The following is a 23,177-nucleotide window of genomic DNA, read 5'->3' as shown; positions in this document are numbered from 1 at the left end:
ATAAAGAATTAATTATACAGAACTTTATGCTAATTTATTCCACAACTTTGATGAAACGGAGAAATTCCTTGGAAGACTCAGACTAGCAAAGCTCAGTCAGGAAGAAATAAATAAATGAAATATCCCTATTTCTATTAAATAAATTGAATGTGTTGTTAAAAATCTTTCCATAAAGAAAAATCAGGCAAAGATGGTTTCACTGATGAATTCTATAAGACATTTAAGGAAGAAAGTATTAAAATTGTATAAAACTGTCTTAGAAAATTGAAAAGGAGGCAATCCTCTGTAACTCATTTTATGAGGCCATATGTTATAGAAAAAGAAAGTTACAGGTTAATATTCCTCACAAATGTAAACATAAGAAATTCAAAACAAGATGTTACCGAACTAAATAAAAAATGTGTTAAAAGGGATAATACCATTATCAGGTAGGGTTTACCCCTAGGAATATAAGGTTGGTTTAGTATGTTGTAATCAATTGATACAATTCACCACATTAATAAACTAAAAGCAAACAAACAAACAAAAAAACCCAACCCCATACAATTATCTCTATACATGCAGAAAAACATTTGATAAAATCTAAAATTCACTCTAGATAAAAATTCACAACAAACTAGCAGTTCTTCTAAAGGGAACTTTCTCAACTATGAGAAACAGCTAATACCTTAGTTAACAGTGAACAACTAAATATTTATGCTTCTGATATTAGGTATGAAACAAGAATGTCCTTTCTCACTGCTTCTGTTCAACATTATGCTGGAGGATCTAGCCCAGTGATTTTCAACCTGTGTGCTGAAGCACACTGGTGTGCTGCAAAACATTTTAAAGATCATCAATTAAATTATTTTCAAAGGAGTTTGAAGCACAGAAGTATATTCTTTTTTAAAATCTTTTTTTGATCAACATAATTTAGAAGTGCCGCAGAAGTTTAACTATAGGTTCATGTGTACCATGAAATAAAAAAGGTTGAAAAACACTGGTCTACCTAATGCAATGAGGGAAGGAAAAGAAATAAAAGGCATTGAGATTGGCAGTGAAGAAACAGAGCTGTCCTTATTTTCAGTCAGCAGGATCTGTTATGTAAAAAAACTGGTACAATCTACAAAAAGATGCTGGAACTAATAAGTGAGTAATGTTATAGTAATGTTGCAGGATACAAGATCCATATACAAAAATTAATTGTATTTCTATATCCCAGCAACTAATAATCCAAAATAGAAAATCGTTTAAAAATTTAAGATAGCATCAATAAATATTGAATATTTAAGGGGAGTCTGTCAAAAGCTGTGTAAGACTTGCCACTGAAACCACTGACTACTTTTGAGAGAAATTAAAGAAGACCTACATAAATGGGTAGAGATGAGATGCGTTTTTCACAAATTAGAATACTCAGTATTGTTAAGATGTCAATTCCTCCCCAATTCATCTATAGAATTAATGCAATTTCTCTATAGATGAATTGGGGAGCAATTGACATCTTTTCAATTTTCTCCAAGCAAATTTTCTCTTAGAGAGAAATTGACAAGCTGATTCTCAAATTTATATGAAGCTACAAAGGACCTAGAACAGTCAAAATGACTTTGGTAAAGAACAAAGTTGGAAGACTGCTGCTACCTGATTTCAAGACTTATAAAGCTACAGTATCAAGACAGCATGGAATGAGGAAAGACAAATAGATCAATGGGACAGAATAGAGTCCAGAAAAAGACTGTACATATAAACAATGTTACTGGGACATTTGGATATATACACTCAATAAAATGACTTTGATCAATGCCTAGAAGGTAAAATAGACAAAAACTAACTCAAAGTGGATCAAAGATTTAAATGTAAAATCTAAAAATATAAAACTTCTAGAAGAAAACACAGACAAAAATCTTTGGAATCCTGGGTAAGGCAAAGATTCTTCAGTAGGACACTAAAAGCATAATCGATAAAAGAACAAATGAATGATTTGAAAATCATCCAAGCTAAAAAATCTTCTCTTGGGCGGCTTCTGTGGCTCAAGGAGTAGGGCACTGACTCCATATGCTGGAGGTGGTGGGTTCAAACCCAGCCCCGGCCAAAAACTGTAAAAAAAAAAAATAAAAAAAAATAAAAAAAATCTGAAAAACATGGTTAAGAGAATGGAAAGACAAACCATTCACTGGGAAAAAATAAAACATATATCCTATAAAGAATGTGCATCTGGAATGTGTAAAGGAACTCTTAGAACTTAAGAAAAAATAAGCCAATTAAAAATAGGAGAAATATTTGAACAGATATTTCTGCAAAAAAAGATATGTGAATTGCAAATAAATATCAACATATAAAAAAGTTCAATATTATTAGTTACTAGAGATCCACATATTAAAACCTCAAGGAAATACCCTCTATATTTAAAACTACAAAGGCTGAACATATCAAATATTGGCAAGTAAATAAAGGAACTAGAACATTCTTACACTACTGGTGGGAATGAAAAATGACATAGCAATGTTGGAAAAATTTGGCAGTTTCTTAGAGAGTTAAACATATACATATCACATAATCCAGCATTCAATTCTTGGGTGTTTACCCCAAGAGAAAAGAAAGCATTAGCCCATACACAAATGTTTACAGCTGTCTTATTTTAAATAGCCCCAAATCAGAAGCAACCCAAATGCCCATCAATGGCGAATGGATAAACTATTGTGGTGTATACAACTAGTGAAGTGTTACTCAACACTAAAAGGAATGAGCTGTTGCTAGGCATTAAAAACATGGATGAATCTGAAAACAATTATGCTGAATTATTTATCTCAAAGAAGCCAGATTGTAAAAAGTACATAAAAACCAAATATGTCCTTTAGCAAACAAAAATGAAAATAATCAGTTATTAAATGCCAAGCTTGGACACCCATGTGTAAAGAACACATTGCAGAAAATAATTAGCGACTTGGGGATCAAATCAGGGAATTTAATTTTCATATTCCAAATGTGATGAGATATTGCAAGTTGATTTCAACAATCGGAATCTCCTTGACTATTAACTCATGTGTTCAGATGTAAATGTTTATCCATCCAAATTATTTTGCCTACAGAGAATTCTTTTTTTTTTTTAAATTATGGACAATTTTAAGCAATTCGAGTAGAACAAATAGTACAATAAACTCTCGTATTTTCATTAGCCAGCTTTAACAATTTTCAACTCATTGCCAGTCCTGTTTTATCTATAATCCTCCTCCACTCCCCTTGTCCCTACCCTCAGATATGATGCTATTTCACCTGAAAATATTTGTTGGTACTTTTATAAGAGAGAGATTCTTTTCAGTCTCTAAATTTCTAGTAATTCAAAGCCAGTCCTGGTAAGTTCATCTGAAAATCTGGAGGGCTTGGTGAGGAATATGGACTACCTACACTTTGAAAAAGAAGAAGGGCTCTACCTGCCAGGAAATTCTTTGTTAAGAAAAGGAGAAAGAAAAGCCTTGTCTTCTATGTTTACCAAAAAAAAAAAAGAAGGCTGATTTCTTTTTTTCTCTCTAGTGGACAGTGGTATCTTATTTGGCTCTCTGTGAAAAACCCTGACGCTATTGTATAACATGACCGCTATCCAGGAAAAGAATGTATATTTTAGGAGGAAATTTACAATTCTAGAACCTATGGCCTTTGTACAGTTTCTGAGGGCACCCACCCTTACTAGGAGGGGAACAGGGAGTCACAGAACAGATGTTGCACTCCTGTGAGTGCTTCTAGGATATAGCTTGAGGAAGGTATTTTCACGAGACAAGGAGATTCTTTGTTCTTCAAAACCTTCGAATCTCTCGGCCATTTTTTTTTCCTATTGTGGAACCATCTCCCTGCTTAGATGCAGTAACTGTACTAGTCACTGCCAAGGAAAACATTGTAATGAATCCAGAACTTTTCTAGAGAGAGGAAGAAACTTTTCTTTTCTTTTTTTTTTTTTGAGACAGAGTATCACTTGGTCACCCATGGTAGAGTATTGTGGAGTCTTAGCTCACAGCAACTTCACACTCTTGGGTTCAAGTGATCCTCTAGCCTCAGTCTCCCAAGTAGCTGGGACTACAGGTGCTGCCACAATGCCCAGCTATTTTTTTAAAGATGAGGTCTCCCTCTGGCTCAGGCTGGTCTCAAACCTGTGACCTCAGGCAATCCACCTGCCTCGGCCTCCCAAGTACTGGGATTACAGGCATGAGCCACCACTCCTGGCCTAGGAAGAAACTTTTTAAAAATAGACATTTGGGAATACTGTGCTCTCCCTCCTTTATATTTATTTATTTTTAAATTAGGTATACTGTACATAAATAAAGCACACAAATCATAAGTATATAATTCAAAGAATTTTTACATAGGTATGTGTTCATGTAACCATCACCAGATAAAAATGTGGAATTTTCCTAGGGTCCCAGCAAGCTTCCTCATGCTCATTCCCCAAACCAATGACGTGCCTGTGCCTGCTCCAGAGTAACACTATTGTGACTTCCACAGCCATAGATAACTTTTTAGCTGCTCTTGAATTCCCCTAAGTGGAATCATGTATTCTTTGCACATCAGGCTCCTGCTGTTCAACACTGCCATGAGATTCACCGAAGCTGTGTGTAGCAGCAGTCTGCTTTTTAGGTTGAAAATTATTATATAGTATTTCATTGTATGAATAAGCCACTATTTATTTTTCTCTTCTCTCTACTGGTGCCATCTGGGTTATTTTTAATTTGGGGCTGCTAGCATTAGCAATGTTTTATAATCAGTATATGTGTCTGTGTATGTATATATGTGGTTTGCTTTTGTATATTGTAAGTTAAAGTTCTAAGTGTGCTCTTTACCCAGAAAGTGTGCCATGTACCCGTGAGGTGCGAATTTGCCCGTCTCCCCGCTCCTCCCCACTGTTGTACTATCACGGTAGTAGCCCTCGCATCAACAGCAGTGCCTGGAACGGGGCAGGCCCTCAATATGTACACGCTGAGCTCAAACTGCAAGTGTCCTCGTGTCTTCCCTTGCCCAACTCCTGCATGCTCTAAGTCTCTAAGCCAGTGGTTCTCAACCTTCCTAATGCTGCAACCCTTTAGTATACAGTTCCTGTGGGTCGTGACCCACAGGTTGAGAACCGCTGCTAAGCCATGGACTTGGCCCGTTTGTGCCAGCTTTTTTCCAGCCCCTACTCCCATGGCCTTCATGCAGGCTCTCCTTCTCTCCCTGGAACCAACAGCCTCCTCCTCAACTCCCTTGCCTCTACTCTGGCCTTCTTGGTAAGCCCGCAACCGTAGACCCTCTGGCAAGGCTGTACAAAAACACAAACTGGACCTCATCATTCCTGCTTTCAAATTCTCCATGGTTCCTGCAGCAGCATTTAAAAACTCTAGCTCCAGGCCCTAGACATGCCTCTTGCCACAATATAATTCTGATGGTCACCTAAGTTACCAGGGAGATGCTCCAGGTCAGGCATGGGGAACCTATTCAGGTTACAAGGTCACATTAATTTAGCTGTAATCAAATGAAACCGCATTCAAGAAACTCAATTAGATACACTTAAAAAACGTACATTCTGGGCGGCGCCTGTGGCTCAGTGAGTAGGGCGCCGGCCCCATATGCCAAGGGTGGCGGGTTCAAACCCAGCCCCGGCCAAACTGCAACAAAAAAATAGCCGGGCGTTGTGGCGGGCGCCTGTAGTCCCAGCTACTCGGGAGGCTGAGGCAAGACAATTGCGTAAGCCCAAGAGTTAGAGGTTGCTGTGAGCCATGTGACGCCACGGCACTCTACCCGAGCGTGGTACAGTGAGACTCTGTCTCTCCAAAAAAGAAAAAAACAAAAAAAAAAAAAACGTACATTCTTTTGTAAAAACTGAACTACTAGGTACTTAATTCAAAAAATGAAAACTGTTTGCTAATTTTAAAGTTAACTAACCTTGTAATGACTTTGTCATATCTGCTTTGTGTTGGAAAGCATTTGAATATGTGCTTGCAGCAGGGAGGTCTGCAGTTGCAGCTGATCCTCTATGGACAACAGTCGTTTGTGACCCTAAGGGTGTCTCGATTTGGGTTAGGTAGGGGAACGTAGATTTACAGCAAAAAGTGGTTGAAAAGCAAGACAGCATTTACTCATGCCAAAGACCTGGGTATTCTACTGCATTTTTTCATATTTCAGTTGAATATTTCTTAACATCAAATAATAACTTTAAACTGTTGTCTACTGAAAACTCCATCAATTTCATCCGTAGTTCTTCAGGTGCCTTGGTGACATCAAGTAAGCGAGGCAGCTTGAGTGTGATGTCATGATTCTCATAGTCAGTGACCCTTAGTGTTGTGAGTCACTACGAAAGTTTTGAAACAGGCAGTATTTTGGTCCATTATTTCCTTTCCAACAAACACAGTCAACCGTATCTTTTCTGATTCACCTATGCAAGTTTCACTTGCCTGGCTTATTGGTGCTGCTAGGAGGGCTTCATTTGCTTCCATCCACCTGGATTTTATGTTTCTTAATTTGTGTGTATTTCAAAAGTTCTGTAATGACCTACATATTCTCCAGTTAATAGGTCTAAAATAGCTGCTTATCATCCTGCTTGTCAATGACCTTTGCTAACTGGAGAAAATGTTCATCTGAAATTTCTTTTTGAAGAAGAAGTGTTTTGAAAAAAGATAGCTTTTTTCAAGATACTTGGATTTTTTTTACCATATTCATATGTAGACTTAGTTTTACCTTACAAAGAAATATTGATTTGATATGGTTATCTCACAGAACTTGCTGAGTCATTCTGTTCTTTAGAGACAAACATTTGTCCCTGTGATGGCCAAGGCACATTAGAATGATGGCAAATCCATACTGAGTACCTCATCATTCAACTTCAGGGTGTTCTGAAACTAATAGCATACTCTGATGGATTAAGTGTTTGTGTCCCTCCAAAATCCATATGATGGATTGCAAACTAACACAGCCTGTATGGAAAGAAGTATGGAGAATCCTCAAAGAACTCAAAATAGACCTTCCATTTGATCCCCAAATCCCATTACTAGGTATCTACTCAGAGGAAAAACCATCATTTTATCTTAAGGACATTTGTACTAGATTGTTAATTGCAGCTCAATTTATAATCGCCGAGATGTGGAATCAACCCAAGTGCCCATCAACCCATGAATGGATTAATAAAGTATGGTACATGTATACCATGGAATACTATTTAGCCATAAAAAGATGGAGACTTTACATTTTTTGTGTTTACCCAGATGGAGTTGAAACACATTTTTCTTAGTAAAGTACCACAAGAATGGAAAATCAAGTATCCGATGTACTCAATACTAATATGAATCTAGTAGACAAAATAACATATGCCCACATAAAAGAAAAATTCAATTAAATTCAAGTTGGGAGGAGAGGAGAAGAGGGGTTAGGGAGGGGAGAGGAAGGAGGTGAACTGGTGTGCTCTCACCTAATGGGTACAATGTAAGGACATATGGCAGACCTCCTGGGTAAAGGGCACAACTAGAACAGGGACCTTATCTAACAAACACAAACATTGTAACCCAACCCACACAAACATTTGTACCCTCATAATAATCTGAAAAAGAAGAAAAATAAAAAAATCCATATGATGAAATTCTAACACCAGTGGGATAGTATTAGGAGATGGGTGAACAGGATGAGCGCCCTCATCAAAGAGACCCCCAGAGAGCTGTCTTGCTATCTGCCATGTGAGGACACAAGGAGAAGTCAGCTGTCAGGAACCTGGAAGAGGATCCTCATCAGTCCCTGAGCATGCTAGCACCCCGATCTTGGACTTCCAGACTCCAGAACCAGGAGAAATATCTACATTTCTGTGTATAAGTCACCAAGCTGTGGTAATTTGTCACAACAGTCTGAACTTAGTAAGACACATGCCAAGCTCTCGTTCCTGTGTGTGACTCACAAGGCCCCATTTTTGCACTCTCCCAAATGTGGCTTGTCCTCTACCCCCAGGAGCCCTCTGCACTCCCAACACTCACCAGGCCTTGTGAACCTCCAGCACTTCCATGGTGCCTTCTCTCCTGTGGCCCTTGCTTGTGCTGGTGGCAGGTGATTGACCCTGAATTCACCTGTTTTCATGCCAGGTGTGGGTGCTCCTGGCAGCAGGAGTGCCCTTAGGGCTGGCACAGAGCTTGGGACAGGGCCATTTTTTTGAATGAAAGCGATGACTAAGCAGCAAGTCTTTTCTTTAGATGCTATGCCTGTGCCACGAATCCTCGGCATGTTCTCTCCCCGGATATGGAAAAATCCACAGGCAAAGGGATGGTGCTCCTGAGGCCTCTGGTGCTGGTTAGAAGAAAGGGCGATAACTTACCCTGATCCTCCAATGTGGGCGATCTGGGCTGGGAGCTCAACCAACAGCATAGCTTCTCCTAGGAAAAAAAGCCCTACTTGTTGTGTAGGCAGATTAGTTTGGGACGTGGCCATTATGCCAGGTTGCCATGGTGTGACTTCTTGAGGTTACTTCTGCTGTAACTTCATGAGATGGAGAGAATGAAAGACGGAGGCCTCAGGGCCGGGTGCCTGGAACTTCCTCCCAGCCTGGCTTTGGATTTGGTTGCACTCCTATCACATCACCTTCACACCTTTGTTGAGACCTTGGGTCTGGTCCAAGGCTGTGCAGGAAGGAGCAGGCACAGGGCCTACCCTCCCCACAGGGCCACCATCTGCCAGACGAGGACTCTGGGCAGAGAGGCTGCAGTCCAGGTGCTCAGAGAGGGTCCTCAGGCCAGACACGAGCAGAGCAGGCAGAGATTGTGGAGTGGTTAAGGAGCACTTCCTGGAGGAGGGCCAATCCAAGCCAGACTCTGGAGAGGGTGATGTGAGGATGAGGAGACAGTGTGAGGGTAAGGGAAACGGCAGACTTGAGATAAGACAGATGCACCCAAGCTGGAAAGTTGGTGCTGAGACAGGGACCCCACGGGTTGAGGGAGGAAGGGTGCTTTGCCATTGGCTACCTGGTCCAGCCCCGACACTGTGCAGAGGAAGTGACTTATACAAGGTCAGTACATGTAAGTGATGAAGCTGGGGCTCAAACACAGGCCTGCTAACCCTAAAGCCTGAGGCCATGCCTCTGCAGGAAGCCAGCTGCCTCTAGCAACCAAAAAGATTGAAAGGTGCCTAAGGCCAAGTCCAGCCTCCATCAGAGTGGGGAAAGAACACTTCTCCTGGGGGCAGGTGCCACAAGTCTGGTTCTTTTCATTGTCTTCCTTAAAATAGCAGGTGTAGAGAGTGCCTCTTCCTCCGGGAAGCCTTCCTACATCCTCTCTCCTCTTCCACTCTCGTCCATGAATGCCTTCTCACTTTATTATGCTGTACTACAAATATCTTTCAGGATGAGATACATCAGCCTGAGCATTGGTCCCTGGAGGTTGGCACGGTGCATGTTGTTGGCCACTATTGCTGTAAACTGTGTCAGTCCTGACCCAGACCCCATTCTGAGACTGACTCCTGAACTGCCACCTGGCCTGAGCCTGGCCTTGCCTCAGACTTGCCCTTCTGTACTGCTTCTCAGTGGTGACATGCATTCACCACAGTCACATTCAGCCCCACCTGCAGCCCCACTAGGAAACCTGTGTCCCATAGGTTTGCCCTGCCTGGCCCCGGGCTCCCATGCAGAGCCACCTTGGGCATTGTGGCCCTGGCATCAAGAAGTTGAGCTGTTTTTCTACCATTAAGGCCAATTTTGCACGGACCCAGGATCCAGGCACATTCTCTCTCCCAGAGCAGCCTTTGTAAAATGCCTAGGGTTTGGGCTCAAGCAGGGACCATAATTATGGACAGAGGAGACAGAGGGTAAGGGAAACGGCAGACTTGAGACAAGACAGATGCACCCAAGCTGGAAAGTTGGTGCTGAGACAGGGACCCCATGGGTTGAGGGAGGAAGGGTGCTTTGCCATTGGCTACCTGGTCCAGCCCCGACACTGTGCGGAGGAAGTGATGGTCAGTACATGTAAGTGATGAAGCTGGGGCTCACACAAGAAGTATTTGGAGGGGGATTCATGCACCTGGCTTCTGATGGACCAGCCAGGTTGGTGGCAGCAGCTCTCCTGGCCCCTCCCCAAAGAACATTTAATACACAGCTGAAGGACTGAATGACAAACTTTATTAGAAACGCTCCTCATTCATCAAATTCACATTAAAGTTGGGGGAGGCAGTGCCATCTGGGGCTCGGTATCTCACTGCTGTGACTGTTTCCAGTTAAAAATGAGTCTGGGTAGAGTGGGTCCAACACACACATGAGATGCCAAGTGGTGGTGGTGGCGGTGGCAGCAGCAACAGCAGCAACTCTCCCGTGAGAGGATGAGGCTTGGAGCAGGTGGAGAACTTGTCTCCCACGCTCTCCTCTCCAGTCACAGGGCTACCCCCGTGGACCCCACGCTGATAAATAAACAGCACATCACACACACATTGCAAACAGGAAGCAAACTCGTGGAAATCTCCTAAAGTGAAAAAATAATTCACTCAAATAAAGCTTTGCAACAGCCAAGCTGCACCCTGAATGGACAGCTGCCCAGAGACCCTTGACACTCTAGGGAGGCTCCCCAGCCAAGAACATCCCCAGGCCCCCATTAGCACCTTTGGACTAAGTACTGTCCTCTCCACACCCCTCTTTTAAAATGCAAATGGTACTTAAAATAATAAGGATGCCCTCCCTGGAGTGAATCAGTCAGGCCCAGCTTCCCTGAAGAGAGGTGTCCAGGGTGTGCAGAGAACCGTGTGTATCTGGGAGGGACAGCATGTGGAAAGGGGTCAGTAAACAATGTTCACAGAGGTAAGCGGAAGTGGCTGCACACTGCTTCATCCGCGTGCCAATTCTGTGGTTGGGCATCCTGGGAACAGTCTCTTTAAGTGGCACAAAGTACTAAAATGTCATGGCCATCCTGCTGTCCAGGGGGTTGGGGGGGACACGGCACCAAACTGCTCTCATCATTCATTATTCAGAGGCAATTTTTTCCCCGTATTGGCTAATTTTCCTCTGGCCCTGTCTGCAACGGGGCACACAGGAGAAAGTCTCCTGCCGGAATGTTTTATTCATTCTCTTGAATAAGGAAATAGGTTCTCTGATCAATACCATGGCGCTGTGTCCTGGTCAGTGGGCAGGATTTCCAGATGTGGGCTCCAGGCTCCAGGCTCTTTGTGGCTCCCAAGGAGGTGTCTGACTTGGGGGGACTGCTCCGAGGGCAGTAAATACTGTTGGCAACAGACATTTCATTTCCAAAGTTGGTGCCATGTCCTGGCCTGTCAGAGAACTGAATGCCCTGGGAACCAGGGTGAGGGGAGATCCTTTCCCCAGAGTGCCATGTGACCATGAATGCCAGGAGCGCAGCACGGCCCTGCAGGACACGGCCGCGCTGCGCATCAGTGCCCGGCATCACTGGTACTGCAGATAGTTTTTGAGAGACTGAGGCAGGGGCAGGGAGCTGATGTCTCGCAGGCGCTGGCGGCCCAGGGCTGAGCGGACGGATCTCCGGCACAGGTCCATCAGTGGCAGGGGCTCGGCTGCAAAGAGAGGGACATGGGATGTGGTTAGAGTCTGCTCCGCACCTGCCTGGCACCTTCTCCTCACTGCCCCCACCACCCGCTGCTCTGAGCTGACATCACGGTCCAGGTGGCTTCCCTTCTGAGAAGACTTCTCTGGTTACAAGAGCCAGAGGCCTAGGGCCATGTTTATTAGACTGTGGAATGCAACCGGTGAGACTAAACAGTCAGGAAATCAATTGAACGGGTGGTGACCAGCAAGATATTTCTAAAAAGAAGAAAGGAAAAATGGGAGCAATACCCGTAGCAAGGATAAATGCTGTTTCACGAAAGCTTTGTCTCTGATGTAGGTGTTTAGTGGGTCTCACTGTAAGAAGTTCTTCCCACTGCGGGTCATGATCAGAAATGCTGGTAAGCTGCTGCCCTTGGGCGGCAGAGGGATGTCCTCTTAGAAACAGACTAGACTCTGAGAGGATGTCAGAAATGCCTTCGAACCCTCAAATTCCCCCTATACCTTTCTTTGGTGGACAGCAGAGGGATGCACTTTCTTCCAAAGCCCAGTTCTGTAAAAATTCATAAATTAAGATCCATAAGCAATGGAACCTCTGGACAGAGGACCAGTTAAGCCTAGTTTAACCGGGCTTATTACTGACTCACTTATTAAACTCTTGTTCTCTTCCAGGACCTCTCATTTCTCCTGGAGATACAGAGATAATTAAGACAAGGCCAGAAACAGCTATGGAAGTGGAGAAAAGGCTCATGGGCTGAGATTTTACATAGGAGAATTATTTTAATAGAGTTTAATATATGGATTAATTCCTAAAGGCACAGGGACAGAAACTGGGCAGTTCCTGTATAGAAGAGCCATTTATAAGCTTCAAAGAAAGCACATCTGAATGGGGTTTTGAAGGGTGAACGGGAGTGTTACAGGCATGTGAGGGTGGAGTGGGTATTGTAGGCAGAGATAACAAGCAAAAGCACAGAGGTTTAACACACGGCAGGCTTGGAGGTTTGTAGGGAGAGGAATACGTTAGTCAGCTGGTGTCAGCTGGACCGCGCAGGAAGATGGTGCAGTCACATGTCCCCTTGTATGGCTTGTGTAGGCCTAGACTCCCCAAGCCACCAGGAACATGCTGGAAGCCTGAATCTGCATCTTAACACTTTTGTGGTAACAGCATAAATGATATTTTTAAAGTACTCTGTAATGTATTATACTAAAATACAGTTAACGCCATCAGTGGTAAATACTAACAAAAGATTTGTGATAAAAATAATAGCTGAAGGCATGGGAATATGGTTGACAGTGTGTTTCACAGAAATTGTCATTTAACCAGAACTACAGAGTTAATGAGATGAGGCATCAGAATTAAAAGGGACTTGGCTCATGTGTCAGAAGCCATGTACAAAGGCATAGCCAGCTCTCCTCCACTGAGGCCAGATCCTGGGCTATCTGCGTGGAGTGTTAGCGGCTTCAAACACTTTCATTTTCATATCCTCTTTCGAAAAAATGTATTATTGAATAATAATATCATCCATTGATACGAAATGTCAAGAAAAGGCAGATATATAGAGACAGTATACTGATACTCACACAAAGTGAGGTTGGCCAAGGAAGCCTGGCCAGGCCCCATTTTCCAGACCCGGAAGGACATTTGCTCACCAGCCCCACTGGTCAGTGGATCACTGTGCTCAGACCAACATTGACCTTCCCTTTGTCAGAGCATCCTCATCTGTCCTCCAGCAATACCCTATACCCAGCTCTTCTTCTCCCTATCCCCCACCTTGCTTCAGGAAAATGGAGCTTTTAGAATCTGATAATTACTGCCAGAGCTTAAGAGATTTCTTCATCCTGCATTTCTTCTGCTCTGGGAACAGAATAGGTCCTCAACGCCCAAAATGCACTGTCTTGTCAGCAAACCCAGCTCCCTGTGTGTTCCTGCCAAATTAGGGGCTGAAGGGAAGAAGGAGAGTGTATCTCTTACATTCACCTCTCTTTTTCAGTCATTGAAATCAATCTAGAGCATAAATTCCAAAGGAAGGAAATGAGGCTGGAGTTCAGAGAACCTTGGTAGCTATAAATGTGAAGTACAAATAATCTCCCAAAGAGATGTTCCAAATGCACAGAGAAAGCCCCTCAGCTCCTGCCCCAGCTGTGGAACTGAAGAGCTCCAAGAATGTCCAGAGCTGGTTGGGCCCATCTCCCTGACTCTTCTTTCTCATATCCCTTGGCTTTCAGGCCTTTCTTAGAACTGCCAAATGTGGACAATCTAAGATGGTGGCCGAGTAACAGCCTCCCTGCAACAGGGCACGGTGAGTCTGGGGAGATAAGACTCCAGGCATCTCTGGCTGGTGGGATCTGCCTATAATCATCCCTTTGAGGATACAGGGACTCAACTCAGCAAGGGACTTCTGGACCCAAGAGGAGGACAAAAACAGTGGAAAACTGGCAAGTGGTTGCATGTGTCCGATAGACCTAATCCCCCGCCGGCAGCTGTAAGTACAAGCAGCGGTGAGACTACAAACAGGAAAGGCCTTACCTGTGAACTATTTTGGTGTTTTTGGACTTGGCACTCAGTTAAACTCCCTTTGGGGAGAGCTTGAGCAGGAGTGCGGAGAACTTTGGGCATTGTCTAGGGCCCCAGACTGAGCCGCTGACCCGGACGGAGCTAATAGTGTTTGGCTGTGGGTCGCAGGGAGCCATTGTGAGAGAACTGCCTCGGCAAGCTCTGCCCTTAGGGTTGCAGAGCAAAGATCTGGTGGGAGCTAGTAACCTAGTGACTGAGCAGCCTAAAGGTGGGGACTGAGCTGTCTTACAGCCTTAACCCTCAGGGGCAGTGTGAGACCAATTTTGGCACTCTGGAGCCTCGGGCTGTTGCCCTGGGCAGAGTGCCGTGGCGTCACAGCTCATAGCAACCTCAAACTCCTGGGCTTGGCGCTGCCCGGATCTCCATAAGAGCTGCGCCGTGACCCCCGACAAGTGACCCGCACCCGCAGGGCCTCTGATACGCTGACCAGGAACTGCAGGAGCCGTGCAACCCTGCATCCTCCCTGCCTCCACACCAGCCTGCTTGTCTGGCCAGGGACTCTGGTAGCCGCGTAGCCTCTGGAGCCCTCCCTGCTTCTGCACATAGCCCTTCTTCTGGCCAGAGACTGCTGGAGCCTTGGGCTCTCTGTGCCAAAGTCACTGGGCACCAGGCACTCCCAGAACCATGAGCACCACCTCGCACCCTGTTGCTGGATTCGGGTGTGTCACTCTTCAGAGCTGCTTCCACAACCAGAACTCCCTGGCTGGGGCAGCCCCAGAGGAACTACACAGGGCCACTCCCTACAAAGATCCAGCAACAACAGAGTGATCCTGCTGGGGTCTAATCTTGGAGAAACACCACCACCACCACCCCACCCCCCAACTCAGAGGATGGTCAGAGGTAACGATGAATAAAAATCATGAGGTGAAATCAACAGAAAAACTCTGGCAATATGAATAGTCAGAGTAGATCAACCCCCGCAAGGATCAATGGGGCAGACACAGCACAAGATCCCATGCACAAACAAACAGCTGAGATGTCAGAAATCAAATTCAGAATCTGGATAGTAAATAAGATCGAATTAGAATTCCAAGCAGTAACCCAAAAGATATCTCAAGAATTCAATGAATTCAAAGACTAAATGACCAAAGATTTTGACACATTGAGACTAGAAGTTGTAGCTCTCAAAGATCTGAGAAACACAGTAGAATCCCTCAGTAACAGAATGGAGCAAGCAGAAGAAAGGATTTCTGACATTGAAGACAAAGCTTTTGAATGCTCCCAAACTCTCAAAGAGGAAGAGAAATGGAGGGCAAAAACAGATGACTCTCTCAGAGAACTCTGGGATAATTTGAAGAAAACCAATATTTGTCTTATAGGGATCTCCGAAAGCGATGAAGTGGCTTCACAGGGCACAGACTTTCTTCTCCATGAGATTATGAAGGAGAACTTTCCAGACATGCCAAGAAAAAATTCAGATAGCAGACAATTTCAGAACTCCAGCATGACTCAACCCAAATAAGACATACCCCAGACATATCATAATCAACTTCATTAAAGTTAATATGAAGGAGAAAATTCTGAAAGCAGCCAGACGAAAGAAAACCATCACCTACAAGGGGAAGAATATAAGAATAACTGCATATCTCTCCGCTGAAACCTTTCGAGCTAGAAGAGGATGGTCATCGACTTTTAATCTCCTAAAACAAAATAACTTTCAACCCAGGATCCTGTACCCAGCTAAACTGAGTTTCATTTATGATGGAGAAATTAAATACTTTAATGACATTCACATGTTGAAGAAATTTGCCATAACTAAACCAGCTGTCCTGGATATTCTCAGACCTATCCTCCATAAAGACCAGCGTAATCCTCCACCACAAAAGTAAACCCATACAGAAAATTTTGATCAAATTCCAACTTCCACAGTTGCAAAATGATTAAAAATGTCTACTGGACTCTCGAAAGGCTTATCAATATTCTCAATTAATGTGAATGGTTTAAATTGTCCTCTAATGACGCACAGATTGGCTGACTGGATACAAAAATTCAAGCCAGATATCTGCTGCATACAAGAATTGCATCTTACATTAAAAGACAAATTTAGACTCAAGGTGAAGGGATGGTCATCTATACTCCAGGCAAATGGAAAGCAGAAAAAAGCAGGCTTTGTAATCCTGTTCGCAGATGCAATAGGCTTTAAACCAACCAAAATAAGGAAGGATAAGGATGGACACTTCATATTTGTTAAAGGCAATACTCAATATGATGAGATTTCAATTATTAATATTTATGCACTCAACCAGAATGCACCTCAATTTATAAGAGAAACTCTAACAGACACGAGCAACTTGATTTCCTCTAGTTCCGTAGTAGTTGGAGATTTTAACACCCCATTAGCAGTGCTGGATAGATCCTCCAAAAAGAAGCTAAGCAAAGAAATTTTAGATTTAAACTTAACCATTCAACATCTGGACTTAACAGACATCTACAGAACATTTCATCCCAACAAAACTGAATACACAGTCTTCTCATCAGCCCACGGAACATACTCCAAAATCAACCACATCTTAGGCCACAAATCTAACCTCAGCAAATTTTAAAAAATAGAAATTATTCCTTGCATCTTCTCAGACAACCATGGAATAAAAGTTGAACTCAATAACAATAGGAACCTGCATACCCATACAAAAACATGGAAGCTAAACAACCTTATGCTGAAGGATAGATGGGTTATAGACGAGATTAAGAAGGAAATAACCAAATTTTTGGAAGAAAACAACAATGAAGACACAAATTACCAGAACCTCTGAGATACTGCAAAGGCAGTCCTAAGAGGGAAATTTATAGCACTGCAAGCCTTCCTCAAGAAAACGGAAAGAGAGGAAGTTATTAACTTAATGGGACATCTCAAGCAACTAGAGAAGGAAGAACATTCCAACCCCAAACCCAGCAGAAGAAAAGAAATAACCAAAATCAGAGCAGAATTAAATTAAATTGAAAACAAAAGAATTATACAACAGATCAATAAATCCAAAAGTTGGTTTTTTGAAAAGATCAATAAAATAGAACCTTTGACCAACCTAACCCAGAAAAAAAGAGTAAAATCTCTAATTTCAACAATCAGAAATGGTAACAATGAAATAACAACAGACCCCTCAGAAATGCAAAAATTCTTAATGAATACCACAAGAAACTCTACTCTCAGAAATATGAAAATCTGAAAGAAATTGACTAATACCTGAAGTACGCCACCTACCAAGACTTAGCCAGAATGAAGTAGAAATGTTGAACAGGCCTATATCAAGTTCTGAAATACCCTCAACTATACAAAATCTCCCTAAAAATTTACGTCAGAATTCTACCAAACCTTTAAAGAAGAACTAGTACCTATATTACTAAACCTCTTCCAAAATATAGAAAAAGAAGGAATATTACCCAACACATTCTACGAAGCAAACATCACCTTGATCCCCAAACCAGGGAAAGACCCAACAAGAAAAGAAAATTATAGACCAATATCACTAATGAATATTGATGCTAAAATACTCAATAAGATCCTAACAAACAGAATCCAACAACACATCAAAAAAATTATACACCACGACCAAATGGGATTTATCCCAGGGTCTCAAGGCTGGTTCAATATATGTAAATCTATAAATGTAATTCAGCACATAAACAAACTAAAAAATAAGGACCATATGATTCTTTCAATTGATGCAGAAAAAGCTTCTGATAATATCCAGCATCCCTACATGATCAGAACACTTTAGAAAATTGGTATAGAAGGGACATTTCTTAAACTAATAGAGGCCATCTACAGCAAACCCACAGACAATATCGTATTGAATGGAGTTAAATTGAAATCATTTCCACTTAGATAAGGAACCAGGCAAGGTTGTCCATTGTCTCCATTGCTCTTTAACATTGTAATGGAAGTTTTAGCCATTGCAATTAGGGAAGAAAAGGTGATCAAGGGTATCCACATAGGGTCAGAAGAGATCAAACTTTCAGTCTTCACAGATGATAAGATCGTATATCTGGAATACACTATGGATTCTACTACAAAACTTTTAGAAGTGATCAAGGAATACAGCAATGTCTCAGGCTACAAAAATCAACACCCATAAATCTGTAGCCTTTATATATACCAACAATAACCAAGCCAAAAAAACAGTCAAGGACTCTATTCCTTTCACAGTAGTGCCAAAGAAATATTTGAGAGTATACCTAACAAAGGACGTGAAAGATCTCTACAAAGAGAACTATGAAACTTTAAGAAAAGAAATAGCTGAAGATGTTAACAAATGGAAAAACATACCATGCTCATGGCTGGGAAGAATCAACATTGTTAAAATGTCCATACTACCCAAAGCAATATATAATTTTAATGCAATTCCTATTAAAGCTCCATTGTCATATTTTAAAGATCTTGAAAAATAATACTTCGTTTTATATGTAATCAGAAAAACCTCAAATAGCCAAAACATTACTCAGAAATAAAAACAAAACAGGAGGAATCACGCTACCAGACCTGAGACTGTACTATAAATCGATAGTGATCAAAACAGCATGGTACTGGCACAAAAACAGAGAAGTAGATGTCTGGAACAGAATAGAGAACCAAGAGACAAATTCAGCTACTTACTGTTATTTGATCTTTGACAAGCCAATTAAAAACATTCAGTGGGGAAAAGATTCCCTCTTTATTAAATGGTGCTGGGTGAACTGGTTGGCAACCTGTAGAAGATAGAAACTGGACCCACACCTTTCACCATTAACTAAGATAGACTCTCACTGGATAAAAGATTTAAACTTAAGACATGAAAGTATAAAAATACTTGAAGAGGGCGGCGCCTGTGGCTCAGCGGGTAGGGCGCCGGCCCCATATGCCGAGGGTGGCGGGTTCAAACTCAGCCCCGGCCAAACTGCAACAACAAAAAAAAAAAATAGCCAGGCGTTGTGGCGGGCGCCTGTAGTCCCAGCTACTTGGGAGGCTGAGTCAAGAGAATCGCCTAAGTCCAAGGATTTGGAGGTTGCTGTGAGCTGTGTGATGCTACAGCACTCTACTAAGGGCAATAAGGTGAGACTCTGTCTCTACAAAAAAAAAAAAAAAAAAAATACTTGAAGAAAGTACAGGGAAAACTCTTGAAGGAATCGGCCTGGGTGAATATTTAATGAGGAGGACTCCCCAGGCAACTGAAGCAGTATCAAAAATACACTACTGGGACCTGAGCAAAGTAAAAATCTTCTGCACAGCCAAGAACATAGTAAGTAAAGCAAGCAGACAGCCCTTGGAATGGGAGAAAATATTTGCAGGTTATATCTCCGATAAAGGTCTAATAACCAGAATCCACAGAGAACTCAAATGTATTAGCAAGAAAAGAACACGTGATCCCATCTCAGGGTGGGCAAAGGACTTGAGGAGAAACTTCTCTAAAGAAGACAGATGCACAATCTATAAACACGTGAAAAAAAGCTCATCATCCTTAATCATCAGAGAAATGCAAATCAAAACTACTTTGAGGTATCACCGAACCCCAGTAAGAGTAGCCTGCATAACATAATCCCAAAACCAGAGATGTTGGCATGGATGTGGAGAAAAGGGCACACTTCTACACTGCTGGTGGGAATGCACACTAATATGTTCCTTCTGGAAGGATGTTTGGAGAATACTTACAGACCTAAAAATAGACCTGCCTATAATTCCTTTACTAGGTTTATACCCAGAAGACCAAAAATCACAATATAACAAAGACATCTGTACCAGAATGTTTATTGCAGCCTAATTCATAATTGCTAAGTCATGGAAGAAGCCCAACTGCCCATCAACCCACGAATGGACTAGCAAATTGTGGTACATTTATACCATGGAATATTATGCAGCTTTATAGAAAGATGGAGACTTTACCTCTTTCATGTTTACATGGATGGAGCTGGAACATATTCTTCTTAGCAAAGTGTCTCAGGAATGGAAGAAAAAGTATCCAATGTACTCAGCCCTACTATGAAGCTAATTTATAGCTTTCACATGAAGGCTATAACCCAAGTATAGCACAAGACTATGGGGAAAGGGCCAAGGAAGGGGAAAGGAGGAGGGAGGGTAATGGGTGGGGCCACACCTACGGTGCATCTTAGAATGGGTACAGGTGAAACTTACTAAAGGCAGAATACAAATGTCTACATACAATAACTAAGAAAATGCCATGAAGGCTACGTTGAGCAGTTTGATGAGAATATTTCAGATTGTATATGAAACCAGCACATTGTACCCCTTGATTACACTAATGTACACAGCTATGATTTAACAATAATAAAAAAAAAAAGAACTGCTAAATGTCCAGGCTTTGGAACTTATCATCCAGATGGGAATGGAAACACAGAGTTTTCCAGTACAAGAGCTATTCTCAGAAATACTTTTCAACTAAAGGTAAAACTGGAAAAGAATTATGGTTCATAAAGGTGAATATCTAAATGGCCAACAAACATGAAAAAGTAATCAACTTCAGGAATCATCAGAGAAGTAGAAATTGACACCATAATACTCTACTGCATGACAACAAGGATGACTAAAATGAAAGAGACAGTATCAAGTGCTGACAAGGATGTGGAGACACTGGAACTCTCAAAAAGCTTCAAATGGGCATGTGAACTGGCACAACCACTTTAGAACACTGGGTACATCCACTAAAGCTGAATCCTCCATGTAAAATCCTAACAGAAATTCATACCTATGTTCACCAAAATGCCCATACACAAACGCTCAAAGAAGCATTACTTGTAATAGGACAAAATGGACTATATCAACAACGGAATGTAAAAATACATCGTGTGTCTTCGTACAGTAGAACACCAATCACTCATGAGTATGCAGGGACCACAGTTACATGTGAAATCTCTCAAATACATGTGCATCTCTCAAATATAATTTTCACAAATATAATTTTGAGTGAAATAAAACTGCATTTTCAGCTAAAGAAAACTACATCTGTGTGACTCCTCTGTGTAGAGTTCAAAGCAGGTGGCTGAAGTTAGGCAGTGATGATCTTAGGGTAGTGAAGATGGGGAAGGGGCACAGGGGACACCCTGGGTGAGCCACAGAACCTTGCAGGTTATTTGTTTTGCTATCAAAAAGAAACAATTTTGGAGTAAAAAAAATAAATCACTGGCAGTCAGGGGTACCTCAGCTTCCTGGTGCGACACAACACAAACCTAGCATTGGCCTGCCAGCCCTAATCGGGCACAGTGGCGGGAAGGGGCTATCTGTGCTCCAAGTTCCCACTTCTTGGAGCTACATTTTTCTCATCTGTAAAATGAGAAATAGCAACACCTCCTTCTGTGGGCTGTTGTGATGATGGCTTGGCACGACATGCCCCTTGCCTAAAGTGTACTCTCTAAAGTATCTCTTATTTCAGGCCATCAGCCCAAGAGGTATCTTTACAAACAGTCATAATTATTGTGATTCTAAAAATGCCTCAGTGCATCATCCTAATTGACAACAATGTTCTGCTCTTGAAGATTTAGTAGAGCCAGGGCTGGATGTCTGGTTCTGTGCTAAAAATATCCCAAAGCAATCATTTCAAAAGTTTCCCAGGAACCTGAATTTTCCTTAATTAACTAACCTCCTGCACAACTCTGAGTGCAGAACGTTTCAGGAACTCTGTTTTACTATCAATACAATGGGGAAGTTAGCTCATCTGGTTCCAACGGCCTATGTCTGTGATGGAAATGGTGGAGAACTTGGCACAGGGGTTGGGGTCTAAAGCTGCTTCCGTGGGCCAGCTCCTGAGTCATGCTCTGGCCAGCCCTACCCCTGCATTTGTATTTAAGAAAAAGTCAATGTTTTAAGGTCAAGAGGAGAAATTTTCTTGTCATTTTGGAAGATGGTCAGCAGACGGGGGAGGGTTCCGGTGACAGCCTTGAAATCTAAACGTGAGTGGGCCTGGGCACTCTGTTTTTAGGAGACACACACATGTGCAAGCACACACACACTGCATGTGTCAGACACCGTGCTAGTCACTTATCCAGAGACTATGGTTTTCGTGTTTGAAGACTCAGACGATGCTTTCATGTCTCCGAGCCCCACTTCATGCTGCTCCTTTTGCCTAGAACACCCTCCCTACGCTTCCTGCCAGGAGCATGCCTTTCAGGACTCAAATAAAGCGTCACGGCTTCCCCAATGATTTGGCTCCTCTGCCCTTGGTGTCTGCACCTGTTAGGTGTCAATCCACTCAGCGAATTATGCAAATGGACAAGTGTACCGTTACCTGCAGGAATGCTACTTCTAAAATACAGAATCCCTGAACCAATTGGCTCTGTCATAGCCAGTGGAGACCTTGGCTGGCATCTAGAAGGCATTTGGAATCTGGAGAGTTTTCTGTTGACAAGCTTCACCGTTTCCCTAGCAAAAAGCTTTGTGGCTACAGCTGGGACACAAGCAGCGTCTTCAAACGATCTCTGCACCAACATGCGTCATCGGCACAGATGGTCCCCACAGTCCAGGTGGGGCCCTCATTCTTTCCTGGGATAGAGAAATATTGAGTTACTTCATGTGCACAGAGGAGTGTTGCACAGGAAAATACTCCTAAATAATGCATGGCCTTCCCTAGCAACGCTGCAGAGCGAGGATGGGAGAAACCTCCAAAGGGGACAACCCAGAACAGAGAGTGCTTGAAAAATTCCATCTGAACGTTTCCACGGACGGCGTGGAAGCGCAGAAGCAGTGGGCTCAGAGGGGCGGCCTGGGCCAGGCACTGCACTCTGCCCACCCAGCCTCTCTCTGAAACGATGCACACGTGTATGTGTGTGTGCATGAAGGACATAACAGTGCTGGAAAACGAGAAAGGCAGTCAGCAGGCTGGACATCAGGCACATTCCAGGAGGGCAGGAAGCAGCTGGGAGAGGATGGTGGAGAAATCAAGCAGAGAACCTGGCAGCGCTGTACACGAGGGCCGAGTATGAATCACACCACGGGAGCCGCGGAGAAGTCCTAAGCTCCAGGAAGCAAATATGGGGGTGATCCTAAAAGAACTGTAATCCCAACAGTATGTTCTTGCCCATGCCCCAGCTGATGCCTGAGTCCACTCTTGGTGAGGGGTAAGCAGCCTTTGGGGGAGGCTCTTGGTCGGTGTCGAGGTCCAACAGAGAAGCCAAATGGGGCTTTCTCAGGGGAAAGGTGGACAGGATTGGTGG

The 23,177-nt window shown here is 42.8% G+C and overlaps 1 protein-coding gene across 1 annotated transcript in view; it reads right to left on the bottom strand.

The window, feature by feature from the left end:
- Positions 1-10,094: 10,094 nt before the first annotated feature.
- SPSB4 (splA/ryanodine receptor domain and SOCS box containing 4) overlaps positions 10,095-23,177 on the bottom strand; it is a 95,508-nt gene continuing 82,425 nt past the window's right edge. Inside the window, exon 3 of the mRNA XM_053599351.1 lies at positions 10,095-11,478. Within this exon, the coding sequence (XP_053455326.1) occupies positions 11,351-11,478 (128 nt within the window). The 3' untranslated portion in view covers positions 10,095-11,350. The remainder of the gene's footprint in view (positions 11,479-23,177) is intronic.

This window comes from Nycticebus coucang, chromosome 8, assembly GCF_027406575.1.
Source record: "Nycticebus coucang isolate mNycCou1 chromosome 8, mNycCou1.pri, whole genome shotgun sequence".
NCBI lineage: Eukaryota > Metazoa > Chordata > Mammalia > Primates > Lorisidae > Nycticebus > Nycticebus coucang.
The sequence above is the reverse complement of the archived record's forward strand: the minus strand, read 5'-3'. Positions and strand labels throughout refer to the sequence as shown.